At 39.0% G+C, this 19,574-nt stretch overlaps 1 protein-coding gene across 1 annotated transcript in view; it reads right to left on the bottom strand.

Moving 5' to 3' along the window:
• The window catches only part of SASH1 (SAM and SH3 domain containing 1), a 190,552-nt gene extending 176,138 nt beyond the window's left edge, over positions 1–14,414 (bottom strand). Inside the window, exon 1 of the mRNA XM_010399170.4 lies at positions 14,244–14,414. Within this exon, the coding sequence (XP_010397472.1) occupies positions 14,244–14,288 (45 nt within the window). The 5' untranslated portion in view covers positions 14,289–14,414. The remainder of the gene's footprint in view (positions 1–14,243) is intronic.
• Between the last annotated feature and the right edge of the window lie 5,160 nt (positions 14,415–19,574).

Raw genomic sequence — 19,574 nt, forward strand, 5'->3', positions numbered from 1 at the left:
TTAGATACAACCTATTTCTTGAATTCAAATATTGGAGTATAGAAACAAGGCAAAAATCCTGCAGTCATCAATGTATTTCTTTGAAATGCTCCAGAGGTTTAGGGGAAGAGGGAAGAAAAATCGAACAAACAGAAAAAGTGTGCCTGAATTAGAAAGGACAAAATAAAATTGACAGATTTTGAATTTCAAAATATGTTCTGGAGTAACTTACTTATTTCTAACACTGATTTAACTACCAAATAAACATTTAAATATATGGAAGTGTTGTGGGGTTTTTTTTTTTTTTTTAAGTATTTTGGAAAAGCAAAAGATACTGGGAAAAACAAAAGAACAGGAATTCAACAACCCATTTTGCTTGAATAACTTCTTTTAAACTACCATGTTCAGTAAAAAAATGAAAATGAAAAATCCTCACTTTTAAGCAAATGAAAGTCCTCCTGAGAATCACGTATTTGCTTTAATTCTCCAGAGAGCCTAAAAATGCATAAAGTATATTTTAATGAGGAAAAAAGATTTATTTCTGAAACATAATTCCCAATTCACCATTCAATTTTAGTGCTGGTAATGGACATAAAACAAATGAAATGTTTAGAAAATTACTTCTAAAAATAAACTGCTTGTGCAACGTTTTCTTTTTCCTTTTTTTTTTTTTTTGCATTAACAACATTATTCTCTGTTAACCAGAGGCAAAATAATTTTACTATAAGAGGCTTCCTTCATAATCTAAACAAAAAGGAAGACAGAAGGGCAGATTTGTCAAATGCTGTAGGAATACAGCTCTGACTGATTAATAAAAATGTACAGCATTTAGCCTTTAGAATGGTTTGATGACATGTCCCCTGAATAGGATGCGATTATTGACAAACACAGATATCCAGGAAATCAACTGTCACCACACACAAATTTTAAGTCTGTACAAAAGCTACTAACTTCTTGGGTTTTTTTCCAGCAGTCAACAGTATTGACTTTAAAACCATATTATCTTTTCACAGCAGTTGCTTTTCAACTTCCATTGCTACTAAGAGTATGTACCATGAAAAACAATGAATTAGTAAAATGAATAAACTTTAAGAATCCATTGCAGGCATATCTTGTTCTTAGAACTGGTTTGATCTCAGTTATTTTCAATCAAAACTTCAAAAGGACAAAATAAGCAGCACCTGTTGATCAACATTTGCTGACTCTATATGGTGCAGTGGAAATTACTGCACGTTTGTCACAAACTTGACACTCCAGTTCAAGGAGTGTAATTAAACCTGTTATTTAAATTACACTTGCTCAGTGCAAGCCTAGTTTCTGCCCACTCCACAGGACCAGACATGCATGTGTATAAGCAAGAAGGCAGCTGGCTCCTGCTAACCTAGGTGGAGAACATTTTTCTCTAAGTTCAAAGGAGAAACTCAGGCAAACCATACTTGTTGTACCTGCTTTCAGATGAGGTTTCCTCCCCTCTAAACTATTGCACTGATGATAGATGCAGAATTCTTATTTGCTACAGATGTAACTCTACATTTACATATTTTTTCCAAACCTTTCAATTGAGTTCTTAGGATTACTGGATTCAGTAGGAGGAGTTTTACAGTAACTGAGTGTATACATCCGAACCCTTGTGCTCAGCCACAGCCATCTATTACAGAGGGAAGAATAGCAACTATCACATTGCACGGATACTTCTAGTAGAGCTTCTTGGTCTTCGTACCTTTACAACTTCAATTACTTTTACTGCTACACTTACATCATCTGTATTTCTTGTTCTTGGAGAATGAATTTTCCATAGTTCAAACATTTTGGAAAACCTAAATGCTATTTTCATAATTATTACAATTTTTTAAAAGAAGATTTTATCCCCAAATACTTGGTAGGAGAAAAAAAATATTTGGTACAAAAATATTATTTAAGGATGAATAAGATGCAACTATCAGTTTTCTGGTGAAAACATAGTTTGTTTTGTCTAAGCCTCAGATTTCAAACATACTTAGGGGCATACAACTTGCAGGCCAACTACATGGTAAAATGTTTAGCAAAGCTGGACTGGTGAAAGCAGGCTCAAGTAACGCAGCTCAGAAAGTGCTCAGGGGAAACAGCATCTGACATAAGCTCAGCATGGTGTGTTTGGATATCTCTTCTCAAGGCTTTTCCCACCCATACTAAGGACTTGAATCTTACTTGGAAATCCTTTTACTTGAAAAATTAATTTTATAAGATCAGATATGTATGCATGCCATTTAAAAGATGTGTTTGGCTGAGATGAGACTGTCTGGACCAGTGATTTCAAGAGAAAGAGGTGGGGGGAGAAGGAAGGGAAAGAAAAAGTTCTGAGAGTTATCGAATCATACAGTCTTTAAGGATGGAAAGACCTTTAAGATCATTGAGTCCAACCATCTGCCTAGCACCTAGCACCGTGTTCACCATTTAACCATCATTTAATCCACACACTCTTTGAACACTTCCAGGGATGGTAGCTCAACCCCTTCCCTGGGCAGTCTGTTCCAATGCTTTACAACCCTTTCCATGAATATTTTTTTCCTGATACTCAATCTAAACATCCTCTAGTGCAACTTGAGGCCATTCCCTCTTGTCCTGTCACTTGTCACCTGGGAGAAGAGACCAATCCTCATCACCTGGCTGCACCTTCCCTTTAGGCAGTTGTAGAGAGTGAAAAAGTCCTCCCTGAGCCTCCTTTTCTTCAGACTACACACCCCCAGCTCCCTCAGTGCTCATCATAAGATTTGAGCTCCAGCCCCTTCACCAGCTTTGTTGCCCTTCCTCTTTCTTCTCTAAGAGCCTTGGATTGTGGCTGGTTGTTAAGAGGAAGGCATTTCCTGATTTCAGCTTATAAATTGAAAGAATAAAAAAATCCACATAAACTGAAAAGTGTAACCCAACTGGTTATGTACCCCAATTTCTTAAGCCTTGAAGTAAATGGTAGGAGGTAACTCCTTATTTTGTCATTGATGGTATAAATACGGATGAAGAAAGAAGTGGGGTGGAGAGGGAGGTGAGGGATGGGAAAGGAAAACCAAAGTTATTCTTCCATGCACTAAGGAGCACATACATTCTCTGCATGCCATGAATTACAGAGTCATGACAAGCATCCCACTGTCAGACAGGGGAGTTGTAGCATTATGGGAAAAAAAACCTTAAAAAAATTGATCACAACTGATGTGTGTGAAAATCCATCATGATTAACTATTTCATCTTCTCAAAGAACTGGTTTCTTTCTTGTGCTTTTTTGTTAGGTGAAACAAAAGAGGTCCAAATCATTACACTGATTTAAACAGAATGAGGAAGTTGTGTGTGTATGTGGGAGGGGGGCTAAGTATTATTAACTAACAAATTTCTGATATATGTTGCCATGCATAAGACAGCACCTGAGGCAGTCTTTTTTCTCTCAAAAGAAAAAAAAAGACCACATCTAAAAATTTACAAATTAGACAACAACAACAAAGTGATTAAGAAATTTAAAAGAACTGGCATGGGGAAAAAGAGCAAACAAACAAAAAGGATTTTCAGCTATGCTTTGAAATTAGATGGTGAACAGATGCTTCAGAAAGATAAAGAACGGCTTCTTTCAGGCAGCAAAAGTTTTAGACAGCCTTTGGTATGACCAAAAGGCCTCTGATGCTAGATGAGAGAGGTGAGATCAGACAAAAGCTGTGTGAAAGCAAGGTGACTTTGAGAATGAGGGCCTTGCAGGAGAAAGAGAAACCTTTTGAGAGAGCTGCCACACATCTGTCCTGTTTATGCAGTACCAACTGCATTCTGCTACCTTCCTAGCTAAGCACTGAATGGAGGCTCTTTGACTTTCTCTGGCTCAGTTGTCCTGTGTTTCCAACAACTTCACCCTGACAACTCCTTGTGCTTAACAGTTTCACAGGAATCATATCAGAAAGGCCCTTTTTTGTCAGTTGTACCCAGAAGAGCTTTTTCAATAAGCCAAAGTGATCCAGTATGCACCCTGGAGCAGAGGCAGGGATCATCACACATCAGCTTCCAGAGGGTATGTGCAGGGCTCCACTTCTCTTGACTGGTGCTTGCTCAGGCTAAAAACATCTCCCAGAAATTTTTGTACATTGCATCCAAGATCTAAATACATTTTTTGCATGTTTGAAAGGTAAATGAAACTGCCAGAAAGCTCGTCAGATTAAAAACACCGAAATCCTCTTGAATTGATGACAATTCCTTCTCTTGCTTTTCATTATACTACTACACTGCATGTAATGAGCTTTCCTGCTAAAAGATAACCAACAGCAAAGAAATTCTAGGAAGAAGCAACTTGAGCCTATTCAGTCATTTGCAGGAGGTGGATTTTATAATTAGTTCAGAGCAAAACCTGCCCTTTATTAGCATAGTAATCTTTTTGAACAGTATTCATCTTTTTCACATCATTTTATAGTGTGTTATTCCTTTATCAATCATTCAGTTATAACACAGTGGCTTCCTGGAATTCAATCTAGGCACTTAACACAAGGTTTCTTTGCTCTTCCTTTCCCCCTGGACAAGGAAGTTTGGAACACTTTGGGCCACATGCTAGAATGTGCCATTGCTCAACCTAGATGATACTGTAGTCTAGTCTGTATAACAGGTTTTCACCTTGTGTTCTGAGCCCAAATTCCTTAGCAAAGTCCAGGGAAAGAGACTACCAAGAGGCCTTTACCTGCATTCTGCATGGATTTAAAGGGACTATTTTCAAGAGTAAAGTTGAGTCAACTGCAAATTTTTTCAATAAACACATCCTATCTTTATAAAATATTTCAATTTCTCAATTGCAGAAGTGTGTATTTTCCATGGCAATAATTTTTTAAGGATTAGCAATTTTAGATGGAAAAAAACTGGCAAAACAAGGTGCAAAATGGAAGGGAAAGGGGCAGAAAACACAAAGAAATATTGTGACTCATTTTTTATTTAATTACTTTGAGTTTGTAAGTTTATAATGCTTCTCAGGACTTAGGCTTTTCCTCCTACTTGCAGAATGAAAAATGTGTTGCAATACTGTAAATTCTCACTGCATTAAAGGATTACTTCTCTACCATGAGTAGTCAGAAAAAAACCCTTTTCTAAGTTCAGAAAGCTCTCAGGATTTGTCTGTGTTGCAGCAACCCATTAATGCAAACCTTGCCTTGTTCTGACATACTGGTGAGAGGATCATCCCTGCTTCTGATTCCTCCTCCTTTACTGAATACTTCTCTCCCAGCAGTTTTCAGAAGCACCCCCGCTGCCAGCCTCTCTTTCCATTTCCCAAGGGAACCTTAAATCTTGGCTTTGCTTCACTTTTTTTAGTTTGGCAAACATTTTAGTAAGCATTCCACCACACTTTTTGAATAAAGATGCCGACCGCGCCTAAGGGCAGCCAGATGTGACATGTTAAATGTGGCTGAGGAGTTATAAAGGGCTGGGCAAGATTAACACGAGCTGTGACTTCACTCTTTAAGTGCAAGGAGTGACCAGTACACATGGTGACAGAGTGGTTCTGTCACCCTTGGCTTTGACTTTTTCACAGAGTAATTTGGATAGAGATACTAAATGAAGTCCAAAGGCAGGCTATGTCTAAGAAGGCAGAGATGCTGTTTTGATTCAGAGGTAAGAAGGACACCTTGACACCTCATTCTCTGCCTGAGTTTCCACTGCAGCACAACACTGTGGGCAGAGGTGCTTAGATGAAGTTCCATCTCCATGTCTCTGAAAATAAAACCTATAGACTGGGAAATGGGAAGAAGACAGTTCTTTTTTTTTTTTTTTTCTTTGTGTAGCAATAGTAAAAAAGTACCTCTGAGCTCCTGAACACATTTATGTGAGGGATGGAGTACATCCACCAAAGATGGCAGAGAAACTCAGCATCTCATCACAGCTCTGCTTTCTACAGGGATTGCTGTTAAACAGTTAAAAAAAGCACACGAGTGGTAGTGTGTCTCCACACAGAGAAATGTCTGCTACAGCTAGGAGAAATAAACTGACTTATCCCAGCACCTTCTTGCACGTCAATGTCTAACTTTTTAATCACAGCCACCCTGCATAATATGGAAATTAAGAACATCATAATTTCCAGTAATTACCAGAAACATACACATTTTCCAACAGGGTGACATTATGTCATGAATTCCCTTGTCAAGAGGAAAAAAAAGACAAAACATATCATACTTGTTTGAAAAGGCAAAGTGATAGATTTGTCATGAGGGTAATCATCTATATAAAAAAAAAAATCCACTATTATCAACTTCGTGAATTTCTGAAATGGGATTCATTTTCTGCCTGAGCTAATAATGAACATTTTTCTTCTATTCATCATCTTCAGCTATTTTCTCTCTTGAGATTCATTTATCACTAACTACTGAACCTGAGAAATAAAAAATAGGCAACATCCCTTTTTGAAGTAATGGCTTAGAAGACTATTAAATCAAGAGGCAAAAGATGGGTTTTTAAGATGTACATTGAAAATTCTTGTAACAGCTGCAGGTTTTTAACACAGGATCTGCACCACTGGTTTAGTAAAGGTATTGGAGAAAGTAAGTTTATCCAGTGACAGAACAAAGTGAGGAACAGTAGTTTTTTTGGTTTTTTCCAGATAAAATTCACAGTAAAAAGAATGAAATTGAAGAAATAATGAGATCGACAGCACTATAAACTGCAATTCACGCTGCAGGAATTAATCTAGGATGATCGTTCAAGTGCATTTAAAATCTAAAATGGCCTGCATTAAAGCAGATCATGCAGATGCTTGAAGTCTTCCTAACCTGTCTGCCTGTGCACACCTCTCAGCCTGTCAGACTGTCACATGGGCCACTGATTGACTGTTTTGTGCCATCGAGATATGGAGTGACCGCCATGCTGGGGGAAATGGCCCAAAATGCTTCTCCTATGGTACAGTGGGGCCTGAGGCTCCCCAAGGATTTCATAGTCTCAGCGCTGCTGAGCTTTCCCTGCTGTTGGCATCCCTGCTCTTTGGCAGAGCTAAGATGGGACACTTCTGCAGGGCAAAGGAGGAAGACACAGGATTTTCACTTTAAATCTTCTCTTGTAAGATTCTGCTGTCACATTGTCTTACTATCCCTACCTTGTATTTCCCAACAAAATGAGCCCTCATATCATCAGCCTGTGGAAGCACAGGAAAGAAGATCCCTTACACACAGGAGATGGGAGGAGCAGCAACCTTCTTTGCTTTTGAGTAGGATGCAGAGAGAAGACCTCAAGACCTCCCCACATGCCCTTTTACCTCATCCCTTGCTCAATCTTTTCTGGCATGGCAGGAAAAACCATACAAACAATCGCTGTTGGAGGTGCTTGCCTGATGCTACTGGGTGTGCTTTCCCAAGGTTATTGCGTAATTGCATTCAGATCTCTCACTTGGGTCCTGGCAGAGGTCTCTGGGCAAATCAATGAGTCTAACTTGCAGAAGGAGATTTCTGAGAGGTGTGTTTCCGTAGCACTAGGATTCACATCAAGGTACAGGTTTCTGACATTAACTGGTTCCATACTTTACATGGTGCCTCACTGTCCAAACACAGCTCCTTGCTCTAACTTGCTATGCTAAGCAACTGTATGGGATTTGAGAGATTGCTCTCTGAGATTCTAGCTTGCTGGTCTGAAGCCAAAATGCAGACAACATCTATGAAGTCCCAAAGCAAAGCAATTTTAGTATGCAAGGCTGACTGTGCAGGAGAGACTCATTTCACTGTCTTATAAAGCTGGTAGTAAAGCACAGACCCTCTTCAATTTATTTCTACAGGGTTTCCAAAGCCATGGGGCAGCAGAAAGGAATGACTGTAAATTCAGTCTCCACTCATGGGTTCTGTGTTAGGAAGCAGAGACAGCTTTCAACAGCAAATTCTCATTTCAATGTTGCATTAACTAAGAACAGGATTGGAAGAAGAACGGAGGCTTCAGTATCTGGTATTGAAGGCATCAAATAATGTCAGAGGTCAGCAAAATAATTTTATTCTCCAGGTGATGTCTTGACACTGATTGCTCTAACACAAAGTTGCCAAGTAACTCAGCTATCCCTAGGCAGCACCCTAGAAGTAAGTACTCACAGATGTTTCTAGAATTTTGCATAGTGAGTATTGAAATGGATTCTCTGCTTAACACAGCAGACAGCTAGCAAGAACAAAGCATGAAATCAAATTCCATCAATCCCTTAAATTTGTTTATGCAATCCATTGTTACTGCTCACAGAACAGCTTTGGCAGGCAAAGGCCATGACAAAACATAGCTGTAGTTTATACAGAGAAATTCTTCCCATCTGCCATTTTTGTTGTCAGTTGTTTTATATTGATTTCTCTCCATGCAGTTCCAAGTTTAATCTGGGCACAGCTGCATTGAACCAAGGAAGCTGAAGCAATTTTTCTCTTCTAGTGAAGCAGAAATGGGGGAGAAAATGGCACCTATCAATGGTTTTTTTCCAGTAGGAATATGTTAGAACTTCTTTGCTGTAACACTGATGTAGATTAAGCCTGCACTTATGGCTTTTGATACAAATATTTCTGGTAATTTCATTTTATCTGGGACGAGCAAGATGAAATCTACACCAAGGAGCATGTTCTCAAGTAACTTCTTTCTTCACATGGGAATGAGCTGACTCAGCACATGAATTATGGAATCACAACTACATGGTGCCATATTACAGTCCTTAGATTTATAAAGATTCCTCCTTAAATATAAGCAGCTTTGCTTGGGCAATAAAGGAATTTGATCTGTATCTACCTGGAGTTCCACTTTATGTATATGCTGAAATGGCACATGGGATGTGTCCTACAGGTCATTCTCAGTGGTCACAAGGGTGTCTCCAAAACCCTTCTGGTCACTGCACAGCCATGACAGAGAAACTGTAAGCAGGCAGTGTAATCACGGCAGCAGAGCATCTATTGTACATGAGGAGAGGAGCAGAGGCTGTTGACCTTAGTAAGTGGAGTCTGAGATGGAGACTCACTCACAACAAGCAGAGGGAAGAAAACTATTTAAGTTAAAAACATGTCTCTGTGAGATGACCACGAGGGCATCTAAATTAAAGGGTTGCTGAAGCAGTGAGTTTTGGGGCTGCCAGGCTAACTACCAGTAAAGCTCAGAAAGTTCCTCTCAGTCCTTTTGTTTCTATGGTAGCTGTAGCCTTAACATGAAAAATTCCCAGTGGCACAGGACTACTACAGATACATTAAAAAACCCCAAATGCAAATGTTATATATCATTATATGCTGTGAGGGAATCAATCTGATTTAATTTTACTGCTTTTCAATTAGAAGGGTTCAGTGTAACAGAAAAAGCTGCTAGAAGGTGTGTTCGCTTCTATTCATAGCCACCTTTCAATGCACTCTTAAGTTGGACAAAATCCAGTGGGCTTTATTTACCAGCAAACCTTCATGGCAGATAAAGAAACCACTGCAAGAAGCCTGCAATTCTTCTTTGCTAATGAGCATTGCTAGATTATTGTGTGACAGGAAGAACATATCCAGGGAATACCCTGCCAAACATTTCATCCTCCCTGGAATATGCTTTTGTGAGGTAAGTCATAACAAATATAATGTGCCAATTGTCTAACCCATTGGGAAAGAGCAGGTACATGAACAACTTGGTGTAAATATGGGAGAACCTGCTGACAGGCATGGACGTGGTTTAAATGTTATTTTCAATGAGAGCACTATAGGTAAAGGCCAGGCATGTAGATCACTTGTGTAATATCTGGAAACTGTCCTCCTGCTATTGACAGGAAGGACTGACAATCGAAGGTCTTTTCTTACAGTGCCTGATACTAAAATCCAGGAATTACCAAAATGGCCCGCAGAAAAATGCAGGGAAAAAAAGAGGTTCAAACAGGTAATTGATAGAAATCCAAAATGACTGATACTATCTAAGGAATGCAAAATACATAATTTTAATATGGAATTCCAAGCTTTAAGCATGCCATCAATGAAGGGCATGAAGTGACACATATCTTAAAGTTCTAGAGACTACCTGGTTTATTCTTCCAACTAGAAACTTCTAATTTATTGATTAGGAGAGTCAACTATTTAGAGAGTCAATTGGATTTTCTTTGAAAGGTGTTAAGAGCATGATTCATATTTTCATTTTGCTGAGCACCCAACCAGAATGTCCTTCCCTTCTCCCATTTGGATAGTCATTATCGAACACAGCTTCCCTATCTGTTCCCAAACTCCTAAACAAAGCTGTCAAAGCTCTCCACATCAGCTATGAATATAAGAAAAAAGCTCCAATGGTTTCCAAGAGGAGAAAGACACGATGCTGAGTGGTAAATGAGGATATTTGGAATACATCTGTGGACACACACTTTGTCATTCTCTACTCAGCTCTTCTCCAGCTCAGAGGAATGGATTCTCTTACACAGCAGCAGCTGTTACTGTTTGGATTGTAAATAGTCATAAGCCATATGGTGTGGCAGGAGAAAAAAACTTCACACTTTCTCACATGGACAAATATTATTATTGCAAAGCATAAACACATCAATATATATGTCTTTTCTCCGGGGAAGAATATAGTCTTCAACCTCATGCTAAAAAAATTATTGGCTTCCAGATGAGCAGATTACCTGTTAATATTTGGTTTAGACTTTTAGAATTTGGATGTCTCAACAGAAAATAAACATAGGTGTGCAGCAGATACAGCACTTTCAGATTGATAGATGGGGTGAAAGAAACACAAAATATAAACTGAGGTAATAAAATGGGAGAGAAGATTAGGAGGAAGGGAGAAAAAAGACAATCTATATGCAATTACTATGGCAGAATATATCACTATCTACTAACTAACTACATAAACCCAGCATGATTGTGGCTTATCATGCAAATGGATCAGCAGTTTCTTCATGCATGTGAATTTGAACTTTCCACCTGGTCAGTGGTGCATAAAGAATTTCAGATGTTGGTGGATTATATCCACACGAGAACAGGCCTCTCAAAAACGATGGGACCCCTGCTTGGTAAAGGAAGTTGATACATCAATGTATCCAGAACTCGGAACAAGGAGAAGATGCAGTCCACTGCCTTGCTGTGCCCGAGCTAAGGGTTGCTTTTATTTTAAACCATGATTTGTTCAGCATTCATGTTTAAAACCTACTAGTGCTTTTATTTATGTTATTGCTGAAGAATGTTTAGCTTATCTTTTTGCTTTAAGCACTTTAATTAAAGGAAAGTGTGATCACTCTTCCCATTGTGTGGTGAAGCTGGCAACACACACAGTTAACTTACAGTTCTGCAGAACCAAGTTTCTGAGCTACACCCCAAAAGTCTTAGCAGAGTTACACTGCACTTGCCAATAGCAAACACTGGCACATCCTATTCATATGGTTAGACAGACCCCACAACAGAAACCACGACGTGGCAATTAACAGTCCATCCATTCTGTGCCCCTCTCAACCTGTTTCAAATGCTACATTGACACCAACTGACACAACAGAGCAGTTCTGAATTTACATGAAGAAAGTCCCGATCAGCAAGATTTTTTTGGTGACTAGCTGCACCCCAAATGAAATGATCCAGCCAATGATGAGGATGGCAGGGCACTTCTGAGTGCAAAGGAGTGACTCCTGACCTCAGGACACCAGCAGCCACGAAGGAAGTCAAGAGACCTTCTACATCATTCATCCCTTGATGAGAATCACAGTCCAAACCTGACCCATGGATATAAATAGAGACAGCTAATCAGCATCTAATATGAAACAAACAAAAAAATCCCCCAATCTTTCCACAGGATTTGGTGGCCCTGCATCCAACAGCCGTTTTACTCTAATGATGTCCCTACCATTCCCAGTTTTCAATGAAAATGACTATATGGTTAAACACCCTTCTACCACTGTTACAATTTCTATCATGACATCATAAACCACATTCTGTTATTATGTATTTTGTTACTAAAACTCAAAAGTGGAAGCAAAATGCCTGTGGATTAGGAGAATGGGTCCTCTACTGCCTTTGAAACATTCAGCATGCCTGAAAGTGGTTCCTTTTTATCTTTGACAGGGGATGTGGCTCAGACCAAGGATCCAATGAGGACCAGATATCCTGACTCACTCTCACCAAGCTGGCTAGATAACTCCATAGTCAAGACAGATGGGGAACCAGTTCACCAGGTTCCAGTGCTGAGGCACTTTGAAGAGCAACTTGAGAATCCCCTCCAGATCTCAGCTCACCACAGTAGTGTTACTGCAAACCTCTCTACCAGTGTGAACACCAGCATATCTTCTTCATGACAACCAGTTGGCTTCCTCCACAGGAACACAATGCATTTGCTGTTCTCTTTTGAAATTACAACCAACATTCCCAGGCACCTTTCTTTTAAAATACTTCTTTAAAATAACAATGTTCACACAAACACAGCCCCATTTTTGATTTCAAGAAATGGGAAATCCCACAGACAGAAGATTTAATTGCACCTTTTTCATGCAGTGTATCTAAAGTTCAGTCTTGAGTGCAGGGCTCTGTTCCTGGCAGAGAGAGCTCATCTGAGAATAGAGTACAGTCAGATGATGATGGAAGTGCTACTGTTTTGGGAGAAAGGTAGTAAAAACCCCCAGTCACTGCAAAAAGGAACAAACTGAGATTTTCCTAGTTTTATATTTAAAGAGATATTTAAGCCACTTAGCAAATAAATCATGCAGGAGACACATTTCCAAAGCAGTCACTGGACTGAAGTTGATACAACTAAGTTGCAAAGGTAACTTCCATGCATGGGAACCCACTCAATATATATGTTCAGACAAGTGCAGAGGTTGTCTTTACCCACAAAACTCTTGGGTTTACAACCAGATTACATGATTGTGGCCTAAAGGTTCAACAGGACAATCATTTCCACTTGCAAACCTGCTGTCGTGAGCTAATGATGGTTGCACAAATCACATATACAAGACAGCAAAATGAAGAACTTCACAGCTTGCAGTCTTTAGCTAAATTATATAGAAAAAGATTAGCTTAACTCATACATTCCTAATATGCAGGTTGTTTGTGTAGTCCTGTATTTTCAGCAGTGGGACAGTCAAACGGTTGTCACCTTTTACTCATACTTTAGTTGCTTTTTTTAAAAAAAGGAACTACAAATGAGCCCTCACAAATTTGAACAGGGTTTATATTAATCACGCTCTCCCAACTGCAGTGCTGCCCATGGAGGAAAGACCTAGAGACAGCTGCAACAGTGTCCGACTAAATACACCAGTAGAGTAAGAAGAAATTACTGACACTTTAAGAATAGGGAAACTGAAAGATTTTGTGGGAATACTGTACTACACCAACACAGCACAATTCACTTTGTAAGCAAGTGTAGTAAAATGGGTTGTACTGTGGCTTCCTCAAACTGATCTAAGGCTGCCTGTGGCAGTGCCTGAGACAATAAGCCAGACGCACTGATTATAAGCTTTACCAGATAGATCAGGCTCCCTTTCTCCCTCAGAAAAGAAAGTGTTCTTTAAGTTACTTTAGAAAGCCTCCAGTTGATTTTTCCTTTTCGTCAGGCTAATATGAATGTCCTGATTACCATCAGCAACAAGAGAAGGCACAATAAAATTTACTTGTCCTAACCTGCAGCTATGCATATAAGTACCTCCCTTTACTTAAGCTGCATTATTCTGCCTGGCCTTTCTGCTGTTATAGGCAAAATTTGGAGTCAAAAAACCCACAGTCTTTCTTTGGATGAAATCAATAATTCAATGACTGAAAGATTATTTGCATTTTGATGGCAAAAAAAATTTTATAAAAATAGCTACTTACAGAACATGCAGAATACAGTTTTCATAAAGAGAACAGTCAGAATTAATCACCTTTAAAAATTTTTTCCCCCATCTGAAATAAAATTAGGTTTTGAGGTTTTTTGGTTTTGTTTTGAGGTTTTTTGGTTTTTTTTTTGAAGTAAAAACCCCACGTCTTTAAATACCAAGATAGCAATACCACAAATGATTTTGAAAATCTAAGTTACACTTATCTTAAAAGCAGCTGCTTAGACAAAATGCATCTGTTTAATGAGCTGACATGTTTCCCTTTCGGATTCTTCTGAAAGCCATATGAACTAACTGTGAATCAGATTTGTATCTTGATATTAAAAGAGAAATCACATTCCACTTCCCCACGGAACACAACAGCAAACGTGCCTGTTACTGTCTGTAATGGCTACGTTATGTTTTCCGCTTAATAAAAGACATATAACCCTGCAGACAAAATAGCAAAATCACTTCCATCTTACTTTTCAGAAACTGCTGAATAAAACTCAGAACAATAATAAACCCTCTTTCCCCACTCATACAGTTTACTCACCATCACTTTATTCCAAAACTCAGTTTCACTTGAAAAATGATCCATAACAATGAAATGATTTCTTCCTTGTCAAAAGTATCACTCCAATAATTTAAATTACTGAACGCAGAAAAGGAAACATTGTGCTCCACAGAGCACTCTAAACATGCACTGTTGTTTTTGCTGATGCAATGAGGCTTCTAAGCAAACGAGCAAGTTTGCAAGCAAGCTGGGTAGTGGCATTTTCCTTATGATTCAAAAGTGAAGTATGCCTCAGCTAACTGAATGCTCCCACAACATACAATAAAGGAACTCAGGGATTCATACACGTCTCTAACACAATCATTTGTAAAACTTCTACTCGTATTACCATCTCTAAGTCTGCCACACCTCAAAAATGTCGAGCCAGATATAAACTTTTACTAGGTGCTATGTGCAGCCAAGAGAAAGACAGCTTCAAGCCAGAGGCTTGTATTTGAAAGTCTGTGAAGCTTAAGTCCCTAAGGTGTATGAAGTTACATTCTGTGTATGGAATGTAACTGTGGATTCCTGCTTGCTGCATATATAAATATGCTAAAGTTCATCATAAGCCACACATTAAAAACATAGGGTCAGCCACAATGCATTACCAGATTAATGCACAAAACTACAGTGATAGGAAGAAGTTAAAAAACATATTCAAATAGGTTTATAATTGCAACTTTTAACAATTAACACACTCCTCCCTCAAGCACCAAGAAAAGCACAAAAGAATTTGCAGGATAATTTTCTAAGAAATGGGGATTCTGGGGAAAATATAAAAGCTGTGTCTTTCTTTCCACAGAGGTGAAGACCTATCTGAGCCCTGAGAGGCAAACAAGTTTAGAAACAAACCTCTGCCTTAAGATGAAGAGGGGAGAAATCCATAATAACCTAATGACTGCCTGATAGTTGGGAGCCTCCAGTGCAAGATGTGCCATTTATTTCATCAATTTTTAAAGCTTATGTCAGCTGCCTTGACAGGTAAACCTTGTGAAGGTTCAAAATCTTTAAAGGTCTAGACATCAGGAAATAAATGCTGATGCAGACCTTTACATGACCATCAATCCCTCACCGGATTCATTGGATAACCTTTTTTACTTTGCCAGCTTTTACTTTTTCTGACACACTGAGGTTTGAGGTAGCATTCCCTCTACACCACTTGACGTTTCCTAATGAGCTGGGAGCACCGCACGTGCTGCAGCCCTTACTGCCTTGGAAACTGCATCAAGATGAATGTTCTCCACAGCTACAAGTTTTAACATTTAAAAGCTCATGTTTTCTTCCAAGCTTCTAACTTTAACATCTTCCTCTGATGCCCTTGCTGTGCTTGCAGGTTCTTTTCACAACTTCGAGAAACACACAGGCAAAACTAGGTAAGCACATGGATTAAAGCAGGGAGCGGCTCTTAGGGGAGCCCCAGCACCCTCTGCTGTGGTTGGAGTGGTGGGAGGTAGCTGGGTCAGCCTGTGGCACTTCATCCTCATGGCTGGGGTGAGCCCTTAACAGCTGGGGCATGAAACTCCTAGCCGGTGGTTTTTACTGGGTGAGAGACCAGTAATGCTACTGGCTTGTTTAAATAATTAAAAACGTAAGAAAAACCTTCCACTTTCTTACAGCCTAGGAAATTCTACGTAACACCTAATTTTATATATATATATAAAACAGCATACTATCTATGCTACTATAACCTGAACTAGTTACACACTTGCAGGCAGCATTTAATTAGATCAGTGGGCCAAAATGAAAAGGAGATAGAGTCGCCCAGGCTACTGAAACATCCATATTGATGGACTCTGACTGCACACTTTGGCCTGGGATATACTTGGGCTGTTTAACACACTGATCAAATTTACAATCCAATTATCTGATCTCAGATATCCTGACCTGTGTCATCCTCAAACAATGTGGAATAAATTTAGATGCACCTTTAATCAGCACTTTTCCCCAGTTAATAGTTTCCGTGTACTATTTATACAAACAAAATTAAATAAAACAGGATACTGGTCATCCTGTATCTGTCCAGAAATAAACAACTTCAAAGGATGTCATTCAGGAGTAAATCTATTATAAGCGCTTTTCAAGCTCTTTGATTTGTAAAAACTGGCAAACTGTTCCTTATTGGTAGGTACATTTTTCTTTCTTTATTCTCTGAACCCTGCAACTCAGCAAATTAATATAATTCTTCTGGCATTTTGTGGAACACAGACATCTTTGTCCTTTTGCAAAGGATCCTTAACCCTCTGGGCTTTCCAGTTACGAACAGAATGTCTCCAATACCTTATCTGTTGTCTTGAACCATGTTCATTGAACACAGTGGGTTGGAAATATGTCTCCACTGTAAGCACTAAGGAATTTTTGTAGCTCCATTACGTTACCATGTATTTTACTTAGTCATTTTGTTTTGAGAAGCATTTGAGACTGTGTTACGAAATTTAATTTACATGGAAAATTACCTCATCTTAGATTAGTTATTTAGAAAACTAGAAAACAATTTCCACAGTTAGAAATATTGTGGTGAAAAACTGTGATGTAAACGCTAAGTGACTGAGTTCTTAGTTTTGAAGTAATATTTGGAGGGGGGCGTGGAAAAGGAGAGCAAAGGGTGAGTGATGGCAGCTTGTGCACTGCAGGATCCTGTAAGTCGGTACCCAGGATAGATATAGCGAGGAAAACCACACAGGTGAAATGGTGCATCGTAGAAGCCATCTTTAAAAGTCTATTTTTTATTTCTTCCCCCCCCCCCTTTTGTTTTTAATCTCTTGATTCTCATGCTACACAGTGTAAGATCTTTCATCAGGATCATAATAAACATCTATCAAAGATCTTTCTCTGCTGCCTTAACAGAAGGCCAAATAATTCAGAGACCACTTGAAGTTCAATTACATTTTTCTGCAGTAAGCCAGAGAAAGGTGGGAAGTAAATCACCTTTATGTACCCTTCCTGAAGTTCTTTTATATTGATCCCCCCCAGAAAATGTGGTTTGAACATTTTCACATGTTCATCATCTAGCTCTGAGGTTTGGTTCCTGTAGTAAGCACAAGTATATTCTGTTTTTCATGCTCTATTTCTGAAGCGAGCTTGTTCCTGCAGTCACATACTCCTCTCTGAGCTGTGGAAGTGCAGCAGCTCACCCCAGAGAGGAGCCTTCTTTATCCACTGCTGTCACACTTCAGAATTCCCTTATCCTGTGGGTGACTGAGACAGTCCACTATAATACTACCCTTCTCAATACAACATGCACACACTTCTCTGTCCCAAAATTTAAGTCACATTATTCTCCAGAATCTTCACTCCTATCTGACAAGCAGAGGAAGACTTCACATCTGATTTACTTAGGGAGGTCTGGGTTTTGCAACATGAAATAAGGTTGCAGATGGACTTTCACTGACTGAAGAAGTGTTGCACCAGCACAGAAGCCCATCAGTCTGAAAGTCAGAATCTAAAGTGAAATTCTAGCTGCTGAAACAAGTCTATGCATTGGTTAACATGACAGTTAATCATTTGGGACTTTACTAACACCAAATTATGAGTTCCTTTAAGGCAAACAGCTGACTTGCAGCTAACTTGCAGAAGAGTTCTATGTTCCCTGCAGCTCTTTGAAGAAAAACTCTGATCACCAACAAACAAAACTACTTTTAACTGCCCCATAGGTATTAACAAAACTGAGACTATCACTGTAGAAAGTATGCTGTCTCCTATTTTTACAGCACTGTGGCTCTGAATTTTCACTCAAAATGCAATCAAGTATGACTTGAATACTAAATAGTGATTTAAAAATCTCAAACCCACACATCCTGGGCATAGGCAGATCCTCTCATGACAGGGCAACATCTGACACTGTCATGATAAACAGCTAGGCCAGAGCACTGCCATATGTGTTTGACCTGCAAGTGTCCTGATTCTGAATTGCAACTGCCTGTTCTGTGACTGCTGATCACAACCCCTGAACAGGGCCTGATGAAGTTATTCCAGGATGTGCCATCAGTACTGTGATACTCTTTGTTTTAATGCTTTATGCCCAAGAAGGCGCTGTCAGGTCAAAGCCTTACCAGCAGCAATGCAGGGTGCATCTCACTGTGGGATGTGGAGAGGAATGTGAGGCACATTAAGGCCCTCACTTCACTCCGGCTTGTAAGGAATGCCACCTCACAGAAGAAGAGATTATAGATTTGGAAATTATATAAAGTGGCTGAACTCTTCCAGTCTATGCTTTAGGGGAACTATAACACAAATACAGACTATTCCACAATACGAAGTGAAAGCACAACTGAAAGATTTATAACCTACAATATTAATTTAATAATCGAGCCCTTATAAAATAACATCTAACACCATCTGACACTGGGAACTGACAATACCTCCCCAATCAGTGCTAAATAATACATCCATAACAATTGCCTCTCACTTCATTATGTTAATGTAGTTGATACTAGACACAATTCAAAGACTATTGAAGTCAATGAGCATTCCTCATTAATGCCAATGGAATTTGAATCAGACTTATCAATCGTAAATGTAAGAGAGGAGCTAAAAGTGTAGTATGGGCATAAGAAGCAACAGTGGTTCTAAACACTGGATATTAAAAACTATTGTGTTCTCACTATATACCACAGTAGAAGATCCTTGAAAATAATTATTTTTGAATCTTTGTGACCAAGGTTAAGTGGTCAAACACAACCCTGCTATAGGTCCCCTCCTGTTATCTGTGCACATGATCTCCTTTGACACCCCAAAATACAACTTGGGTCACAAAATACCAAGTTTTGATCATAAAAGTTACAGTTCTAAACTCTAAGTAAACTCTCTAATATTGGATTCAATTTTACACTTGAGAATTATTTCATGAAATGGCAACAGTTCTAACTAAAAAGTCTTAGGGGTGAGAGGAATTATTTTTCCCATTTATTACAGAAGAGCATATGATAACACAATAGGAAGGACTCTGGTTATTGATAAAGACAAAATGGGATGAAAATGTCCCCAACCTTTTTGATAGACTGATGGTCACTCCAAATGCACACTGTATAGTAAATCTGGACACAGCTGTGCTAAGGGAACCTTAAATTTTACCATTTGTTCTTGCTTGCTATGCTACAGAGACTTGTAAGGATCAGGAGAAAATTTGCCTAGGAAAAAATTTATCACCCCTTTATTCAATTTTCTTCAGTTCTTGTTTTCATTAATTTATAGCACTATAAGAGCTGTATAACCCCTTCAGAGGGGTTGGGACACTAATGAGGATGGTAAAATTCATGGCAGGTTTGGGAATTCAAAGCAGAGGTCAGCATGTTCACCCTGCAGGAACCCTACACAAGTCCTCAGCATTGACAA

Source organism: Corvus cornix, chromosome 3 (genome assembly GCF_000738735.6).
Source record: "Corvus cornix cornix isolate S_Up_H32 chromosome 3, ASM73873v5, whole genome shotgun sequence".
Lineage (NCBI taxonomy): Eukaryota > Metazoa > Chordata > Aves > Passeriformes > Corvidae > Corvus > Corvus cornix.